The following is a 19745-nucleotide window of genomic DNA, read 5'->3' as shown; positions in this document are numbered from 1 at the left end:
TCTTTTTTAAAGAAATAGCAGTAAATACACATGTATATGCATAATAGTTGAATGTTTGTCTAAGCATAAAAACATGTAGACAATTATTTAATTACGGACTTTTTGGTATTGTTTTTCTAGCTTTAATGGAAATAAATTATACTTGCAAATTTAATGTCAGAGAAATATTTAAGAGTATCTGATGTGATTAAAAAGGGAATATGCTAGTCTCCTGTCCGTTTTTGTATGCGCTCCTCTTACAAACAGTGTGGTGGAGCTAGTGTCGCATTTACGCGAGGAATTACAGTAACCCCGTTTTTGGTGATGAGTCAGAGTGCGTGGTGCTGATGCTGCTGCCATTTCATCACCTTTGCGAGTGCAGCATCCATCCATCCGCTAACCCAGCGCCTGGGCCTACCTTGCTTCAGGCTACCAGGCCAGTGATGTGCTCAAGGCCGAGCCAGATAAGGGCTGATCGGAGCTAAGGCCTTGGTGGGGCGCCCCCTTCCGCCTCCCCAGGCCCAGGCTGAAGAGTCCTGCCAGGCCACTGCCATGGAGGCCATTTGGCTGTACCAGTTCCGGCTCATTGTCATCGGCGATTCTACGGTGGGCAAGTCCTGCCTGATCCGCCGCTTCACGGAGGGCCGCTTTGCTCAGGTTTCAGACCCCACCGTGGGGGTAGATTTTTTCTCCCGCTTGGTGGAGATCGAACCAGGAAAACGCATCAAGCTCCAGATCTGGGATACAGCGGGTCAAGAGAGGTTCAGGTGGGAGTGCAGCATGGGCCCGCGCGAGCAGTGGGAGGGTCTTTGGGGCTTATCTGGTCCCTGGGGAAAAAGTACTTCCTTGTTTCTTTTCAGGATGCAGAGAATACAAGCAAGGGTCTGGGCTTCTGGTCAAGCTCACTTTGAGCTAGCTAGGAGTTTAGTGCAGGAAAGAATTACCCAGGCAGGGGAAAGCCATTCATTAACACATTGTTTGCACCACAACTCCATCAACCTGCTTTTTGGTGGCTAATAAATCATCTGGATTGACTAATATATAATTTATCAAAATCAGAGCCTATGTTCCATATTTAAAAAAATATTTCCAAGTAAACATAACTGGAATATATAGATATGTAAGTGAATAAACTAGATAGATGTATATTGACTTCTTTCTACATCTGTTTATATTTGGGGAGAGAGAGAGAATATGTTCTAATAGAGAACTAGAGAATGAGTAATTGATTCTCTCTTGGAACCACCATTCATTTAGTTGCTGGAGTAGAACTGTTTCTGAGGAAATAGTGTAAGATTACTCACATAAGAGAATGCAATATAATTTAAATATTGTCCCTGACCTCTTGGAACTTCAGTACTAGTATGCTCAGAAGAAACATATACAGAAGCAACACACAAAAGATTGTTTTGTTGTTTGTATTTATATGCCACTCCCTACTGTACCACTGGGTACTTATTAGGTAATCAGTGAGTATGTTTATTTTTCTCTCACAATTATTTGTTCTTCCTTTTAGTATGTATTTGTGATTTTTATGTGTGGATACAGAGGGGAGAAGTTTAACTGGAGAAGATGAAGCCCAAGCAAAGACAGGAAATCCCCAGAGATGGGAAACAGCATGAATAAAAACAAAAGTGACAGAAAACAAACTACATAAAAACTTTGCAGAGAACAGTTTGAACTTAAGTAAGGTAGAGCACCAGAAACCAGAGCAAAAGGACTCTATACCCCACATTTATGATCATTTACTCATTCTCCACTGAAGATTAGTTTAGCATAGAAAATACTGATTAGGTCATTGAAGAAGGATACAGGTAATAAATACTTACAAACTAAAGTTGATTCTAACTTCCCACTTGTACAAAGCTTTGGCAAATACTTCATACAAGTTCTCATAAATAAAGAAAAGTATCTTGTATATGTTTGCTGGGGTCTTTGTTTGAACAGCTTGTTCATATTTACTACTCATTATGTACTATACAGTATTGATGTGTAGGATTCTTTACATGTTAAAAATAATAACCCCAACACCAAAGTGGTGGCACACACTTATAATTTCAGCCCTCTGAATGCTGAAGTAAGAGGATCATGAGTAGTTGAAGGTTAGCTTGGAATTAAGTCTAATAAAAAAAAACCCTTTTTATGTCATGTATGTTGTAAGATATTTCCCTAGTTTGTCATTTATCTTTTCATGTTAAGATTTCTTTTATTTGTGGGAGGTGTCTAGTTCTATGTAGCTTTATGTTGTGCTTAAAACATTGAGACTTCCTGTGCTAAATATAAACCACTAAATATGTTCTAGAGTTTTGATAGATTGCTCATTGATGTCTCAAACATTTTCACAAATCAGAACATTTTTTGATATATCATTCTCCATGAATCTTCAAACAATGTAATAGGGAATATTTTCATTCCCCAGGACTAATCTCCCAGGACTAATCAAGATAAATGAGTCTTGAACTCATTTGTAAGGCCTACCCATACCATCCTTTAGCTTGGGCTAAAATTTCCTGGACATTTCCCCCTTAACATTGGGCCATTTTCCCTTAAAATTTTCAACTATAGAGCTCTTCATTATTTATCATACCAATCTGAGAAGATAGAAATCCTAAAAGTAGACATAGATTTCAAAAATTGAAGTAATCTAAAGCAAGTGAATAATATAAATAATTTGCCTCTATAAAAAGGCAATTTTTTTATCCTTTCATAAGCTCCTATATTCTTAAGCAAAGTACTATGAATATATATAATGATGCTCATCAACTCAAGACATTAAAATATGTGATGTTTCTTCTGTTTGAAAAGTACAAAAATGTACAAGTATGCTTTAGGAAATAACCTAATTATATGATTCAAATTAATTAATACAACTTTATGGGAATGCTTTGACTGTTTTGGCAGAGTCTCCCAGCTAGTCCCTACTCAGTCAACCTCTTTGAATTTTGTCAGTGAGTAGAGATGATAGGTATTTTTCTCCAGAACAGTTTTCAATTTATTATTTTATGTGTATGGGTGTTTTGGCTACATATGTATCTGTGAATCATCTGAGTCCTGGTGACCATGGAGGCCAGAAGGCATGTAAGATCCCTTGGAACTGTAGTTAAGATGATTGTATGCTGCCATGTGGGTGCTGGAAATCAAGTTCTTGTCCTCCAGAAGAGCAGTCAGCGATTTTAACTACTGAGCCACCTCTCTAGCCCTGGCTCAGAACATTTTACCATCCCCATTTTCCCATTTCCATGTAACGTAAGAAATACAAAACAAAATTGTATTTTATCTTCACAGAAAATATTGATGAACCCTGCTAGAAAAAATAATAGCAATAATGGAAACAAAGAAATGGGGCAATGATAAATAGAAAAATGAAATATTTTACAAGATATTTTCTTGAGTCATCAATTACATTTATAATCTTTTGATTATAATAAAATCATCTTATTTTTGAAAATTATTTTAAACCACTAGCACTTGCAGTGAATTTTCGATATCAAAAAAAAAAAATAAATGCCCACTATTTCATTTTGTCTTATAGTTACTCTGTAACTCAGATGCCTTATTTTGCAGAAGAGGAATTGTGTTTTAGTTATTCAGCTTGGAAGTGGGAGAGTTAGCTGTGATGGAAAATAGAACTCAGTCATCTCCTAGGGATTCTTTCCATGGCTGGACAAAGGGAAAACACCTGAAAGTTCATAAGCATTCATTCTAGGAAGGTCCATCTTAACATTTTACCCAATTGAAAATTTATCATTATTGTTATAGAATGGCATTTATATTTACTGAAGGACTGTCAGTAATCAGGAACACTAGCAACACTGAGTTCGCTGGAGTGAAGGACTTTGGGCAAGAACTTTATTCTTTACTTCTTTCTTGTGTTTTAGATCCATCACTCGTGCCTACTACAGGAATTCAGTAGGTGGTCTTCTCTTATTTGACATTACCAACCGCAGGTCCTTCCAGAATGTCCATGAGTGGTTAGAAGAGACCAAAGTACACGTTCAGCCCTACCAAATTGTATTTGTTCTGGTGGGTCACAAGTGTGACCTGGATACACAGAGGCAAGTGACTCGCCACGAGGCCGAGAAACTGGCTGCTGCATACGGCATGAAGTACATTGAGACGTCAGCCCGAGATGCCATTAATGTGGAGAAAGCCTTCACAGACCTGACAAGAGACATATATGAGCTGGTTAAAAGGGGGGAGATTTCAATCCAAGAGGGTTGGGAAGGGGTGAAGAGTGGATTTGTACCAAATGTGGTTCACTCTTCGGAAGAGGTTATCAAATCAGAGAGGAGATGTTTGTGCTAGTCAATCCTTCCATTTTCAAAACATACCCACCCACTTGAACTTAAAAGTTATCGAAATAAATAGAATCTTTATGTGACTGAAGAGATCTCAACCTTTGGATAACAAATGAGCCTTCTTCCTAGAGGTGGAGTTCTGACAGGCTCAAGTGTGGGTAGATAGGGAGCCTGGGTGCTTTGATTGAGGGACTAAATTGATGACATTGGCTAGATCAGACATTGTTTTATGACCCAGGCTCGCAATGATTGTTCTGTGTGTCCTTTGTGAAGGACCACATATTAAGGGTCTGGGGGTTTTGGAAGTTAGGTTCCAGGAAAAAAAAAACATACAGAGAGAAAAACTGTTTCTTGGTATTTCAACTTTTCAGAGGTGGTGACCACAAAGACACATAGACGGAAAACAAGTAACAAATTGAGGATAATTAGGATAACTGAAAAAAATAGTATGATATCAAGTTATTCAATGATAATACCATGTGTGCTGGGTTTGGTACAAACACAGTTATTCACTTCTAACAGTTCAACTGTAAAATGAAAGGCCCATATGAATCAGCTATTTGATAAAGCCCTTTCAAGGTTGAGCATTCTAGTAAAATTGATATGATTCATATATGAAAAGGGAAGTCATTCACACTCTGTTATTAATCACAATTGAGGAAGTATACGCTCTCATGATACAGTTACCAACGGTGTGAAAAAAAAAAAAACTGTCCCATGTAAAATGACCATGTAAGGAGAAGGAAACATTGTAAGTCAAAGGCTACATTCTTTGACCTCTAACCATGCCTGAGCTTTCACTGCATCAGGGAGCCACAATCTGGAGTAAGCATATTGCCTACTTCTTTAGGTGTCTGACAGTGACAACACAGAGATTGTCTACAAAAAACCCTGAGTCAAGCCCTTGATCATTAGTTCTGTGCTGAATATTTGCTCAACATGTGGCCCTGGAACCCTTAAAAATCCTGCATATTAATTCTGTAATAGGTCTGTGAAATTTTTTACCCCATTTTACAGAACAAGAAAGCAAGAACCAAGTCTACCTGATTCCTAGCTTTTTTCACTGGATCATAATGCTGTCACATGAATAAATAACTAATTTGTTAACTTTGGAAATCAGGTGATTATAAATTAATGTTCTGTACATGAGAGGATATGTTTTCCTTGTTGTTTTACAGTTCAGCTATAATCATGCAAGAATCTAGGAATGAATCAAAGGTAAAGCCTATTCAGGTATTATTGACAAGAGGATGTTAAATAAGGAATTAATTGCACAACTGAAAACACATTAAAACTGTGTGGGTTTCTAAGTGTTCTTCTCACAAATACTATGAACATTTTATTGAAAGGAACCAAATATAACAATGTGGAGTGGGATGGGGACAAAGTACTCACCCCACAATAACCTTGGCCACCTGTCTGCTATGTACCAACTCTGGGCTCCTGTTTACCGGAGAGAGTTAGCTCTTAATTCTCAGGTCCACAGACAGTTTACCACATCAGCAAATTAGAATGGCTGACATGAGAATTTCATTATCTTCTTGAAAAGAAGTGATGCTTTAAATTAATTTTTGGATTGTAGCCAGTTCAGCAAGGCAAAAGCCATACTTTTCACAGCAAGAAAACTATTCTGATTAGAGTCAAGTTTCTCATATCCATTGTAGTAGAAAGACCAGCAAATTGTTTTTGCAATATCCTGTTCAAGTTCAATATGAATATGCATGGTTGGAAAATCTGGGAATTTGTTTCAGCTAAAATAAAACCAAATACTAAAGATTATGGAAGACCATTCTGCCACCTTTGCTCTAACTTGAATAAGCAAATCATCTTGGACCAGTTCACATCATCAACTGCAGGTGAAGTGATCATTTATTCTATATTCATTTCACATAGTTTAAATTGCCAGCTTCTTGGTTGTAGAAGGCAAACAACGTTTTTTGTAGATTAACTCAAAATTTCAACAACTATACTCATGTCTCGATGGTTCCTAAGCCAAGATTATCCCATGGATAAATGTGAGTTGACTAGATTCTTTTCAACTTGGGGGGGGGCATAGAAATAAAACACAGCTACAGTTTTCTTGACTAAAATATATCCTTTCCCATTTCTGATCTTTTAACACGTGTTTCAAAATACCCAACATAGATGCAGCAGAGGTGGCTGAACTTAACTACTTCAATACGTTCTAGAAAAATCTTTTAAAAATCATTTTAGTAGAATTCAGTGCTGTTGTCACTGCAATAAGTTGGTTTTAGAATATAAGTGTGAAAAATCAGGAGTTCATAGAATACTGAGGATAAAGCTTTTAAAGCTATTTTACTACATAGATAAAGAAAAGATTAACTTGTAACAACGATCACAACTGCATGTTGGATTAGATTGTCTTATATTCCCGAACAAAATGTACTGTATACTTTGCCTCACTCTGTTGTGCACTGTAATGAAATGTGAAAAAAATCTTTATTTAGCTGTATGTGAATGAAAATGCTTGTATTTAGTAAAATGGTTGATTATGTGACTGTGAGATTCCACATGTGTGTTGTAGCTATTTCTAGAATATGTCCTTTCATTGTAGCAAACAAAGATACCAGTAAATCAGATACTGTAGTGTATACTAATATGATATTACACACTTTGGATAAACAGAGTCATCAGTATCTGAAAGTCAAAGAGAGGACACAATTTCTTAAAGGTATATAATTCTCATGTTGAAAACCATAGACATCTCACTAATTTCATTTTCAGACCAAGCCACTATGTAAAAAGTTGAATCTGTGCAGCCTAAAACTTCAGCATTATAATTTTTAATCAAGAGCTATAATTCTTGTACCAGGCAAGTAGGTAATTAAATTACAACTATTGTCTTCACTGAAAAGTCTTTTCCAAGCTAAATTGCCATGTTTTGTTTTTTTGTTTGTTTTTTCTTTTGTTTTTGTTTTCCAAATGGCTGTGGCACACTATATCATATGAGGAACATTGCAAGCATGGGGGCCAGATTAGAACACAGTCAACTAGCACATTTCCCAAGTTGGCTAGTGCACATCTGAGAAAAATATAAGAGAAATCTTTGATTTTGGGTCTAGGCATGCATAGACTAATCTCAATGCAGCTTTATCACTTTTACATTCAAGTAAAGTAAGTAGAAGGTGAGGGAAAAAAATAAAAAATCAACAATGAGGCAGCATTTCATATAGTTTCCCACTCTCTTAAACTTTTCTCTAGGGTTAGTAATCTTTTATTCATTTATATCCCTTGGTGACCTCAGCCATTCTGTGGTTTTAAGAACCATCTCTAAGCCAGTAAGCCCTAGATGGCTATGTCCAGGTCATTTATTACCCATGGACTCCAGACTTTTATAACCAACTACTTACCTGTCATCTCCATTGTATTGTTCATTAGTGTCACAAATTTAATCTGTCACAAATTAGGCACCTAATCTACTTCAAGGCATGACATACCATTCTCCTGGGTAAATGGTAACTTTTTCCTATGTATTCCTAACAAAAGCTTAGTCATTCTTTCCTTCTCTTACTCCACCTTTCATTTATCTGAAAATTATGTTTTCATCAGAGTATAACAATAATCTGACAACTTTTCAACACCTTCAATGTTAAAACACTGGTGTTCTCCAGTGTTAATTATCACCTGGGTTATTGTGATAAAACTGGTCTTCCTATAGCCACTCTTGCTATCCCTTACCCTACTACAGTCTATTATTCACATAGCAGCCCAAGGAAGACTGGTGAAGAGCATGAGTTGAAAACAGTCCTCTGTTCATAATTTTCCAGTGGTTATCAATTTCACTCAACTTAAAGCACAAAGTCCTTACAATAATCTGCAGAAGAATCATTAAAAAATAAATTCTATAATTCTATTCTGTTATCTCTGCAACCTCATTTGTTACACCTGGCCTCTTGATCATCTCATACTAGTTATAGTTTTCTTTCTTGTTCTTTATTTTAAATTACTTTTCATTCTTAATTATGTATATACATGTGAGTCTATATGTGGATATGTGCTCTGTTCCTCAAAATCCAGAAGAGATGGACAGATTACCTGGAGCTGGAATTACAGGAAGCTGTGACCCACATGATATGGGGCCTGAATTCAGTTCTACAAGAGTAGTATGTGCTCTTAATTGCTGAGCCATCTCTGCATCCCTTTCTATTTTGTTCTTCAAATATTACAAGAGCATTCCCACCTCAGGGCTTTTGTACTTGCTCTGCACTTGTTTGTAATCCCTTTCTGAGACAGCAGTATGGACTGCTTTTCACATCCATCACATTATAGGGCCAGCAGCTTCCAAAATTTTTTAATCACTTACAGACACTAGGGAATACATCCATTCCAGATATCATTACTGACAGCCCAGAGTCCTGATCCTTGCCTGTGGAACAACAAAGATTCTTGAATACCAAAAAGGAAGAAAAACCTAGAACAGTGATTCTCAACCTGTGGTCACAACCCCTTTGGGAATCAAACAACCCTTTTCACAGGGGTTGCCTTGGACCATCAGGAAATACAGATATTTACATTACCATTTGTAACAATAGCAAAATTACAGTTATTAAGTAGCAACAAAAATAGTTTTATGGTGGTGGTGGGGTCACCACAGCATGAGGAACTTAACAAAAGGTCACAGCATTAGGAGAATAGAGAAACACTAACCTAGACAGAGATCACAAAAATACTGGAAAGTATGTCATAATACAACAGTGGATTTAGAAAAAAAAAATGAAACAAATTGTACTCATTGGATTTGTTGGTAGAATGTCATTAAGCCTCTCAGGAAATTGTGTGGAAAGAAAATACTCTTCCTTTGCTCTTCAAAATCTCTTTGTCCCAGACAATCTAATCCACCCCAGCCCCTATGTCTTGAATTACTCTCTGCTTTGCAAAGAAATTCAGCCTATATTTTTGAGCATCAAGCAAATGCAGTCAATGTACTTAAGACACACAGACATAAATTTCTCAAACTCAAACCATTTTCTTCCATCTTCGTTGTTATCACCTGGCCAATCCATTATTGATGCTTAAACTACTTCAATACCTTATGCTTCTCCATTTTTCTACTCATTCACACATCCATGACACATTCTCAAAATGTGTAGTTATCACACCATGTCTTATCAGGCCATTCTCCACCCAAATCACAATCTACCCATGATTTCTTGGGTATAAAAAAAGATTTCTTGAAATAAATCTTAAATTTCTTAACATGACGACAAAGCTCTCCATCATCACCAGAGTTTCTCAGACCTATAGAGCTGATATATTCCTGAATAATCAGTAAAAATTATGAGATTTGCTTATCCTACTTTAATCCAATAAACTTAACTCTTCCACAAAACACACACATGATTCTGCTCTGTAGCCTCTGGAAATCTCTGGTTACAAAATTTGGTTGTCACTATCTCCTACAATGCCTGTTTTAAAACTCTGTTATAACATTAGGCAATCAACTATGGTGCACTCATTTATCAATATAAGCTTTTGATTCTCTTCCTCCTTTTCTTGGCTCATGTAGTCACCTGTGTTTAATTATCAATTCCTAAAGAAAATATATTCTTTTGTTTATTTCATTTGAAATTTTTAAAATTTACTCTTCCAAACATTGTTTAATAAAAAAATAAGATTATGGATGTTTTAGTAAGACAAATATAGGTTAAAATTCTGACTCTACCAGAAATTAAGTGTAATTAAGTATCTCTGAGTCCCACTTTATACACATATAAAACTGAATGATGATATTTAACTCATGTTGTAAGGGTGAAATGAGACAATCTATAAAGAAGACTTGGTCATAATAGTCTTAGATGATGGGTATTATATTTGCACAAAAATAATTTCTTCCATAAGTGATATCATGTGACATACACTGTTGTTATTTTTTTCTTATACAGTATATTTTCTATAATTACATAATAGCAGAGACTATGCCCAGCTTTGATAATTACTATACAACTACAGTAAATCAGTGCATGTACATATTTATTGAATGTGATCAAAAGAAGAGATAGTTAAAACATGGCAGAGCAGATACTCAAGGAAAGTGAGTCCTTGACAATATAATGGAATCATAGATTCCATAGAATGGAGCAATCCTGTATTAAAATCCTTTGAAGCATTAAATAAATCTTTTTGGTTTATGCCTTTCTCCAACTCTTATATTTGAAAGTCTCCTAACTGGTACAATTATATTCCACTGCATGAACATGTGATATTTTATTTAATCAAGTCTTATTAAGTATATGCATTTGTATCTTTGTGTATTTGACTGTGCCAAATTAAAATTCCTAGAAATGAAATTTATGAACCAAATATTATGCTTACTTAATTTTTTATAATTCATTAAATTATTCTCTACAAATGTTTTACTGAACATTCATTAACAGTGTATGTATGATAAGGTCTATATTAGCTACTTCTGTAGTTTTTAACTGTACTCATTTTAGTTTTTAGTGAGAGATGGGTGACATAGAGTCACCCTGAAACTCACTATATGTAATACAATCTGACCTCAAACTCATGGAAATTCTCCTGCCTCACACCAATATTTTTTAATGTGCATATATTTGATTATTGAATTTCTGTGTTTGACGTTAAAAGTAGTCCCAACTAATAAGGAGTGCTGATCTTTTTTTATCAGTAAAACTGCCTTATACAAAATTTCTTTTCTGCTCTTCATATGTGGCAAGAAAAAAAAATCCCTAATTAAAAAAAAAATCTGGTGTTTAGTAATACAGAAGTCTCTAATATTTAGCAGTAAAATCTATTGTCTGTAAGAAACTGAAAACAGCTGGGAGGTAATGGAGCACACCTTTAATCACAGCATTCGGGAGGCAGAGGCAGGTGGATATCTGTGAGTTCGTGGACAGCCTGATCTACAGAGCTAATTACAGGACAGTCAGGGGATATTACACAGAGAAACCCTGTCTCAAAATACCAAAACAAACAAACAAAAAATGGAAACAACCTTTGTCTCAGAATTGATGAACCAAATAGCTGAGAGATGAAGACATGCTGGGAGGAAGAATTTCTTTCCACTAGATAAGAGTTCCTGTTTTAATTTCAAAGATTTTGTAAAGATTTGGGGTTATTTTTTTTGTGTGTGTGTGTGTGTGCTTGCACACATGTGTGCGTGCGTGCGTATGTGTGCACATACATATGTACATTTGTACCAGTGCCCATGGAAGCCAAGAATGTTGGATTCCCTGGAGCTGGAGCTACATGCTGTAATGAATCACCTAATACAGGTTGAGGGAATTGAACCCAAGTTCTCTGAAAGCAGCAAGTGCTCTTAACCAGTGAGTTTCCCCCCTCACTCCCCCCACCCCTCCATGTGCCTTGATTTTTGTAACATGTAATTTATGTAACATTTGTTATACCATATATTGTCTTGATATTTTGTAGCAATGTTAGGTGTGATAGGCCTTCTCTATCTAAAACCTAGAAAACATCTCCATCCTTATAATGGATTTCAGATTTCTTCAGGAATCATACATAATATCTAACCATTGATCTATTTTACTACTCATAAACTATACTACATTCTTTTACTTTGGGTAACTCAATCAAATTTTTCAAAATAACTTTTGTTGCCTCAAATTTTTCTTTGCTACCTTTATGCAGGATTTTAGAACTTGAGCATAAATGTGTCAACTTTCACCTGAGACAAGTTTGGGATTTTGATTGGAACTGATTTCACTCAGTAACAATGATAGATGATAGGCACACTCATTTTTGCAAACTTTACATAATGTCATCCAATGACTATGTCTGTTATTAACTGTTTATTGTTTTCTCATTTTTAGACATTTTCTGTTTATTCCATGTGTTTTGGTTATGGGGTTTTTTTTGTTTGTTTGTTTTTAGTTCTAAATGGATTGTGTTATTATACTGGTACCAATTGTTCTAACTGATGATTTCTAGCATGTAGGAAATCTGTGGATTTGTTTAAGTTTATAGCTTATAACAAAATGCTTATTAAACTAATTTTTCTTCTACTTTTTAGGCAGACATCATAATTCATAAATGTTTCCCTTCACTAATATCTACATTTCATTTTTTTCTTATTTACACTGATTAAAATTGAACATGGTAACAGCAATGATGATGGACAGCTTTATTATTTTTTCCTATTTCTAGCATTTTAACCTTAAATTATTTTATTATGACAATTTTTTTTTTACCATATTACTATGCTGCTGAGTATTTGGAGGAAGAATTTATGTTGAGGTTTTCAATTGTCTTTCTGGTATTCAGTGAGAAAATCAAATGGCTTTCAACTATTAATTTGTCCATGTAATTAATTCAGTAAAGTTATTCATGTTAAAACACATTTCTTTGCCAGACAGTGTGGTACACACCTTTAATCCCTGCACTCAGGAGGAAGAGGCAGGCAGATCTCTGTGAGTTCAAGTCCAGCCTGATCTACAGGAGCAAGTTCCAGGACACCCAAGGCTACACAGAGAAACCCTGTTGATGGGAGATGCCATTATGTATATATGCTTCTCATACTGGTTAATGAATAAAGCACCGTTGGCCAATAGGAAAGCAAGATAGGAGGGACTAGGAGAGAAGGAGGAAAGAGGAAGGAGGAAGGAGGAGCCAAGATGGAGAGTCTGGAGAGAGCAGGACGCGGCAGCCGGCTCCGGGTAAGAAGACCACGTGGAAATACATAGATTAACACAAATGGGTTAATACTTAAGACAGAGCTAGCCGATAAGAAAGTAGTAACTGGCCAACAGTATAGTATCAAATACAGAGTCTCTGTGTGTTATTTGGGGCTGGCTCGTCGGCAGGACAAGACCAGGTGGCAGACGGAAAAACCCATACTCCTTACACCCTGTCTTGAAAAACCAAAAACCAAACCAAACTAAAACATCTCTTCACATTTTTAGACTATACTCTTCTTAAGAAGTTATGATGCATTTTTAAAATGCTGCCTGATTTTTATTCACTAATATTTAGATTGGAGCTCCCCATCTTGGGAGCAATTTAATAGTGCATCTCCTCAACTTCTGTGACTAAAGCTCTATTTTATAGAATGTCATTTTTCAATAAGATAATATTTTGTTACTCATATATATTCATTGTTCTTCCCTGTAGTAGAATTACCTCTCCTATGAGGCAGGCTTCACTGTGGGCTGACAGTTCTCCAGCTAGCTGGTTTTCTAGCATCAACATGGATTCTGAAGTTAACAAAGAGCAAAGACACTCTTGGCTTGGAGTGGACATATGGCTACTAGGATTATGAATGACTACAAAGGCATTATGTACCCTGTCAATGTATATGCTCTCATGAGTAAATTTTTGTAATATTTATCATCCTTGAAAATCACTTATTTCAGGTAAATTTCAAATGTGGTGTACAGTTTTACTTTGTGTAATTAAAATATGAGTAGATAGAAATTTCTCGTTTTCATTTTGTTCATTTGTGTTTTTATTATTCAGCATTGTTAAAGGTTAACTTATTTTTAATTAATCTCAAAGAACCAGCTCTTTGTCTTAACAGTTGCTTTTCCTGAATTATAATTTACTTTTATGTTATTTACATCAACTCATTATTTGACTTTTCATGTGAATAAGTATTACTATAGTTCTTCATATGCCAAGCACTTTACTTCATATATTTAAATATAATAATGTACTTATATTATGTGATTATGATTCTTATTTAAACCTTTGAGGTCCTTTGTGGGTTATCATTTCAATGTCAGTTCAGTTTTCAAAGACACTTATCTCTTCCCTGTGTTGGCTCACCATCAGGTAGACAGTCTGGGAACTGGGAAGTAAATAACTTTTGGTTTAGTTCTCAGAATCTAGAAATAGAGTTAAGCTTTTATACTGCAGGCAGGAGCCTGAGAGTTCAAAATCAACACTATAAGGTCACTTTCCAGATTTTCTCTGAATGTTCCTTTCCCTGGTAGTCTCTATTTTCCTTAGGCTCCCATTTGGGAACTCCAGGGAAAAAATCCAGAAATGTAGTGATCTGGCTGTGCCATGCATGCTATGTCAGGTTGCCACATGCTAGAAAGAGCAGAAGACTTATTAATTATGAAAGCTTGGCCATTAGCTTAGGCTTGTCCCACTAGTTCTTATAATTTAAATTCATTAAATTTTTATTCATTTATATTCTACCACATGGCTTGTGGCTGATACCTCTTCTTCTGCATGTACTGCTTGTTCTGTGTCTCCTGGTATCTCCCTGATGTGCTTACAGAGTCATCCTTTTCTTCTGCTTTCTCCCTAGAAATCCCATCTATATCTCCTGTTTTTATTATTAAACAATTTATATTATTCTGAAATTTTTATATTTATAGAGCTAAATGTAACATATACAAAATAGAATTTTCATTATTAGAAGCTGTGCTGTACATTGAACACAAAAGTTGCAAGTTACTTTCTTTAAATAAAAATATTTGACTTAAATTTTCTAAAGTATTTGATGAAATCCTCAGCTATTGCTGGAATAAAATAATACTACAAACTTTTAGTAATTGTGGTGGTTTGAATAAGAATACCCCCCAAAGGATTCATATTGCTTAGGGAGTGGCATTAGGAGGTATGGCCTTGTTGGAGGAAGTGCATCCCTGAGGATGGGGTTTGGGGTTTCAAACACTCAAGCCAGGCTCAGTGGCTCTCTCCCTGCTGCCTGCCTATGATCCAGATGTAGAAATCTTGGCTCCTTCTCCAGCACCATTCCTGCCTGCATGTGTCCATGCTTCCTGCCATGATAACAATGGCCTAAACCTCTAAATCTGTAAGCCAGCATCAATGAAATGTTTTGCTTTATAAGAGTTATCATGGTCATGGTTGTTAGTATTCAGGCATCTGTACTGGCCTGTCCTTGGGGTTCTAACAGGATACATCCTCAGCTGCAGCCACTAAGAGCACCACCTGTGCACATTCACTATGTTCCCTTTTATAAAAGGATCCTACCTACCTCCTACCTCCCATCCCCTTTCTCTCTTTCTCTCCCTCTCTGTTCTCATTCTCTCTCCCTTCCACCCCCCCCCCCCGTGTGTGTGTGTGTGCCTCTCTTTACTCTCTCCTGCTGCTCCTGTCCTCACAGGCTGGTCTCCCCCTCCCTTTCTCCCTTTTAATGACCCCTTTTCCTAATTAAAAAAAAAAAGAAAGAAAACCCCCTCTGCTTGAACCTTTTTGCATGGCTTATTTCTCTTGTGTACCATTTTTCTTAAATTATAACAATGGTGTCTCATTATATCAATTACAGCAATATAAACCCTAATAGGACAGCAATCAAGACTCAAATATCAAGTAATCCAGCCCAAATTTACTCTCCTATCAACCCCATTTTCTTTGGTGATACATGTTTTGTCTAAGGATAATATTTTTAATAAATGAGTGCTGAAAGTTGGCACATGCCTTTAATCCCAGCAATTAAGTGGCAGAAACATCATCCAGGGCTCAAAACAAAAACAAAGCCACAACAAAAATAATGCTGAAAGAATTGAGAATGCTTTTGCATTCTCAATGAACCTTGACATTTTCTTCATACCATACACTGAAATTAAATAAGAACTAAAGAGCTAAAATCAAAACCTCTAAAAGAGCCTAAATAGAAAGCTTGACGTCTTGTGGCATGCCTACAATCCCAGTACTTGATAGACGGTGGCAGGATGATCTGAAGTTTGTCACTATGTATAGTGATTTTAAAATACATGACACTGTCTCAAAAACTGTGAGGGTGGTAGAGGAGAGGTAATAAACCAAATAGGTATATATACATATATGTATATATATATGTGTATGTGTGTGTCTGTATATATATAAACATTTACTTTGTTTATTGTGGTGCTGGGAATCAAATTCAGGCCTCATATATAGTTGGCAAACAATCTAGCACTACATTTACAGTGAAAAATAGAAATGTAAATAAAGGAAACATAGTAGACAGTTTTAAAATCTAATTAAGTATAACTTACTCAAAATTGAGGGGCTGGGGAAATGGCTTCATTGGTAAAATGCTTGCCTTGAAGGCATTAGCTGAGTTCAATCACTAGAACCTAAGGTGGTAGGAATATAGAGAAGACGGCAGATCTCTATGGTTCATTGACCAGTCAGCTTAGCCTAACTCATGATTTCTAGGCTATTGCAAGACCTTATTAAAAAAAAAAAAAAAAAAAAAAAACAAGGTGGATGGTACCTGAGGAATAACACCTAAGATTGTGCTCTGTCTTCCACTTGCATATTCATCTGCACAAATGTGTATGTATACACTAGAGATATGAACACCTGCACACACAAAGACAGAAAAAAATGAAAGCTATTTGGTTTTCAAATGACCCTGTAGAAAATGGAGAGACAAGTCATTGACCTAGAGGAAATATTTGCAATAGCTAATCAAAAGTTCATAGAGTACATAAATTCTTCTCAAAATGCAACAATATGAAGATAAACAATCCAAACACTATATATGATAAGCATTAACAGTAAAAGAAGAGAAAGATATACTATTATTTTCTTTTATAATATATATTTTTTTCTTACTTTACATATCAATCCCAGTTCCCTCTCTCTCCCTCCCATACTCTTATTTTCTAAAATTCACTAAAAGTATAATTTTCTTTTACACCTTGGAACTCAACTTTCCTTGTCTAATTTTTAAAGTAAATTCAACCTACAATATCACCTCTTAGAAAAATTTTCTACCTTATTTAAACAACATTAAGAGATCTTTGCATTATGGAGACCATAAACACACGCACACATGCATACCCACACACATAGACAACATGTGTGTGTATAGTACCAAATGATATTTTATAACTGTATTTACTGTACATTTGATTCTTTTTATAAAAACATGAGGTCTCCCAGATATTATGTGCACATCTTTAATCCCAGCACTTAGGAGGCAGAGACAGGGGGATCTCTGTGAGTTCAAGGTTACAACACAAAGCAAATTCCAGGCTATCCAGGATTACATAGTGAGAAAAAACAAAACAGTCAAACAAAAAACACATACCAAAAGTTCCTTGAAGGTAGAAACTTAGTGTTAACTGGAGGAGGAGGAAAAAGACTCGAAACCTAAAAATGAATTTTATTTCAAGAAAGTATTGACAAGAAAAAAAAAAGGCAAAATGGAAAGAGTTAATTTTGAATTTAATAATGCTTAATGTTTCCTTAGGGCAGAATGAAGCATGTTTCAGAGAAATTTTCAAACTTCTATACATAGATTTCTATAGCTTTCAACAGCTATTTCATAAGTATTTTTTCATGGCCACAGCAACTTCAGTGACATTTGTCTTTATACACTCTCCATTAAGCATCTAGACTCACTCCTTTGTAAGTATTTCAGCATATTTTATTAGCTCTTTAAAACAAGGTTTCACTCATGCTAGTACCAGGGTACTATTTACTAAGCATTGTTCTAGGCACCAAATATAGGTGAAGAATAGCACAAAAATTCTACTCATGAAAATCACATTCTATATAGCATGGTGATATTAGCAGGTATGCTAATCATGTAGTATAGGCCAGCTTTGGATACTTAAGACCCTGTTGTGGTTTGTTAAGTGATTCTAAAATATGAATGGTATACTTTTACCCTAGAACTAAATACTTAGGGGAAAATCAAGCAACGGAAAGAGCCGATGATAGATGTCTACCTTGGGAGGGGACTAGCCTGCCAATTTGTATCTGCTGGACATGTGCACATATTATATTTGAGAGATGCAAATTGAAGAGTAATATCTATGAGTTCCTACAATCACGCTTTTATGGATAAGAGAATAGCATATAAAGTTCTATGGTAGGAGGCATATTCCAAGAAAGCAGAGACTGTTATGTGAAAAACCAAGTGATTACAATGTCAAGATATTTTCTCTGAGAGTAAAAAGAGGAGTGAAGGAAACAAATGGAGAGAATTTCAGAAGAAACAATTATTTTAAGATATGAAGAATACACTCACATCTGGGTGAGACTGTTGATGACAGTTCTTCCCTAGCACACACTTTGCAGTGTTATAAAAGATAGCCAGTAGGGAAGAAGCTTTCAAGTCTCTCATCTGCAATTCCTAGCTTCAAATCTTCAGATATAAATGTACCCTCATCAAAGAAATTGCTGTTTGCAGCAGATAGAATCCATTACAGAAAACCACAAAAAACCAAAATGCTGAGCTGCAGAGCCCAGTCCCAACTAATATATCTACAACATAACTCTGGTAGTTAAGGGCCTGAGATCACTGGGGAAGAAGGGGAGGAAAGGTTGCAAGAGCCATAAACAGAAGAAGTTTGCTGTGAGACCACCACCTAGAAATGTCACAAGTTTTATACATGAGCTGCGAACAATTCAATAAAGATTGAGAACATAGGAAAAAGGCTACAATTTCTTCTCTATGCTTTAAAACATTTTGAGAATTTCACACACACACACACACACACACACATACACACACACACACACGAGACAGGGAATGATGAAGGAAAGGGGAGAGACTATAAAACACCCAGAAAGCATTTGATAAAATAGTGTTGGGAGGACCTTCCCTTTCAATAATTACACTGACTGTAAATGTAAACTACCCAATCAGAGGCTGGAGATGTAGTTCAGTATCTACTTAGCAAGTAGTTAAGTGCCTGGTTAAAATGAAAGAAGAAGTTCTGGGTTATATGTGACATACATACATTTACACATTCTCTAATCAAAACACATGATGGCTGAATAGATGTATAAAAACAAAACAAAACAAAACCAGGACTGGGGATTTAGGTCAGTGGTAGAGCACTTGTCTAACATGCACAAGGCCCTGGACTCAATCCTCAAGAACTGCAATAAAAATAACAATAAGATCCATAAATATAAGATACTACATCAAAAGACTCACTTTAAAAAATTATACTGAAGTTAAATAATACAGTGGATAGCTATAGGTACATCAGATAATGTAGACTTTAAGTAAAAAATTGTAAATTAAGGCAAGGGTCATTATATAATGAAAAAAGACTGTGTCATCAAGAGATATAGCTGCATGCACATATACCCAAAATTGGAGCACACACATGCTTTGTTGATTCCCATGGGAGGCCTTACTCCATCTAAGTGAAGATAGAGGGGAGTAGATGGATTAAGGAGGAGTTGGGGGGAAGGAGCAGGAGGTGAGGAGGGAGGTAAAACTGTGGTTGGTATGTAAAATAAGTTTTTAAAATGATGAAAAAATTGGAGCACATACTTATATAAAGCAAATATTAACATATAAGGAGAAAGACTATATGATACATTAATGTTAGAGTACTTTGATATCCCAACTTCAAGAACAAAAATAATTCAGGCAGAAATAAAAAAAAACATTGAACTTGAATTACACCTTATATCAAATAGTCCCAACAGACATATACACAATATCTCATCCAACAACAACAGAACAGACATGTCTGTGAAGTTCACAGGCTACAGGAAAATCACTTCTAAGAGGAAGGTTTATAGTAATAAGTGTATTTA

General features: G+C 35.8%; 1 protein-coding gene across 1 annotated transcript; it reads left to right on the top strand.

Annotated features, from left to right (window-relative positions):
- Positions 1–294: 294 nt before the first annotated feature.
- Rab39b (RAB39B, member RAS oncogene family) lies at positions 295–4365 on the top strand. The gene is made up of 2 exons (XM_051179412.1): positions 295–746; positions 3858–4365. Exons 1-2 carry the CDS (start codon positions 532–534, stop codon positions 4282–4284), a joined length of 642 nt encoding a protein of 213 aa, XP_051035369.1. The 5' UTR covers positions 295–531; the 3' UTR covers positions 4285–4365.
- Positions 4366–19745: the final 15380 nt, after the last annotated feature.

This window comes from Phodopus roborovskii, unplaced genomic scaffold (assembly GCF_943737965.1).
Source record: "Phodopus roborovskii unplaced genomic scaffold, PHOROB, whole genome shotgun sequence".
NCBI lineage: Eukaryota > Metazoa > Chordata > Mammalia > Rodentia > Cricetidae > Phodopus > Phodopus roborovskii.
The sequence above is the reverse complement of the archived record's forward strand: the minus strand, read 5'-3'. Positions and strand labels throughout refer to the sequence as shown.

What these genes read in the sequence shown, in the direction of transcription:
- Rab39b (XM_051179412.1), top strand. Translation starts at nt 532, where the DNA reads ATGGAGGCCATTTGGCTGTACCAGTTCCGGCTCATTGTCATCGGCGAT. An exon ending in GCGGGTCAAGAGAGGTTCAG is followed by an intron (nt 747 to 3,857) that starts GTGGGAGTGCAG and finishes CTTGTGTTTTAG; the next exon opens with ATCCATCACTCGTGCCTACT.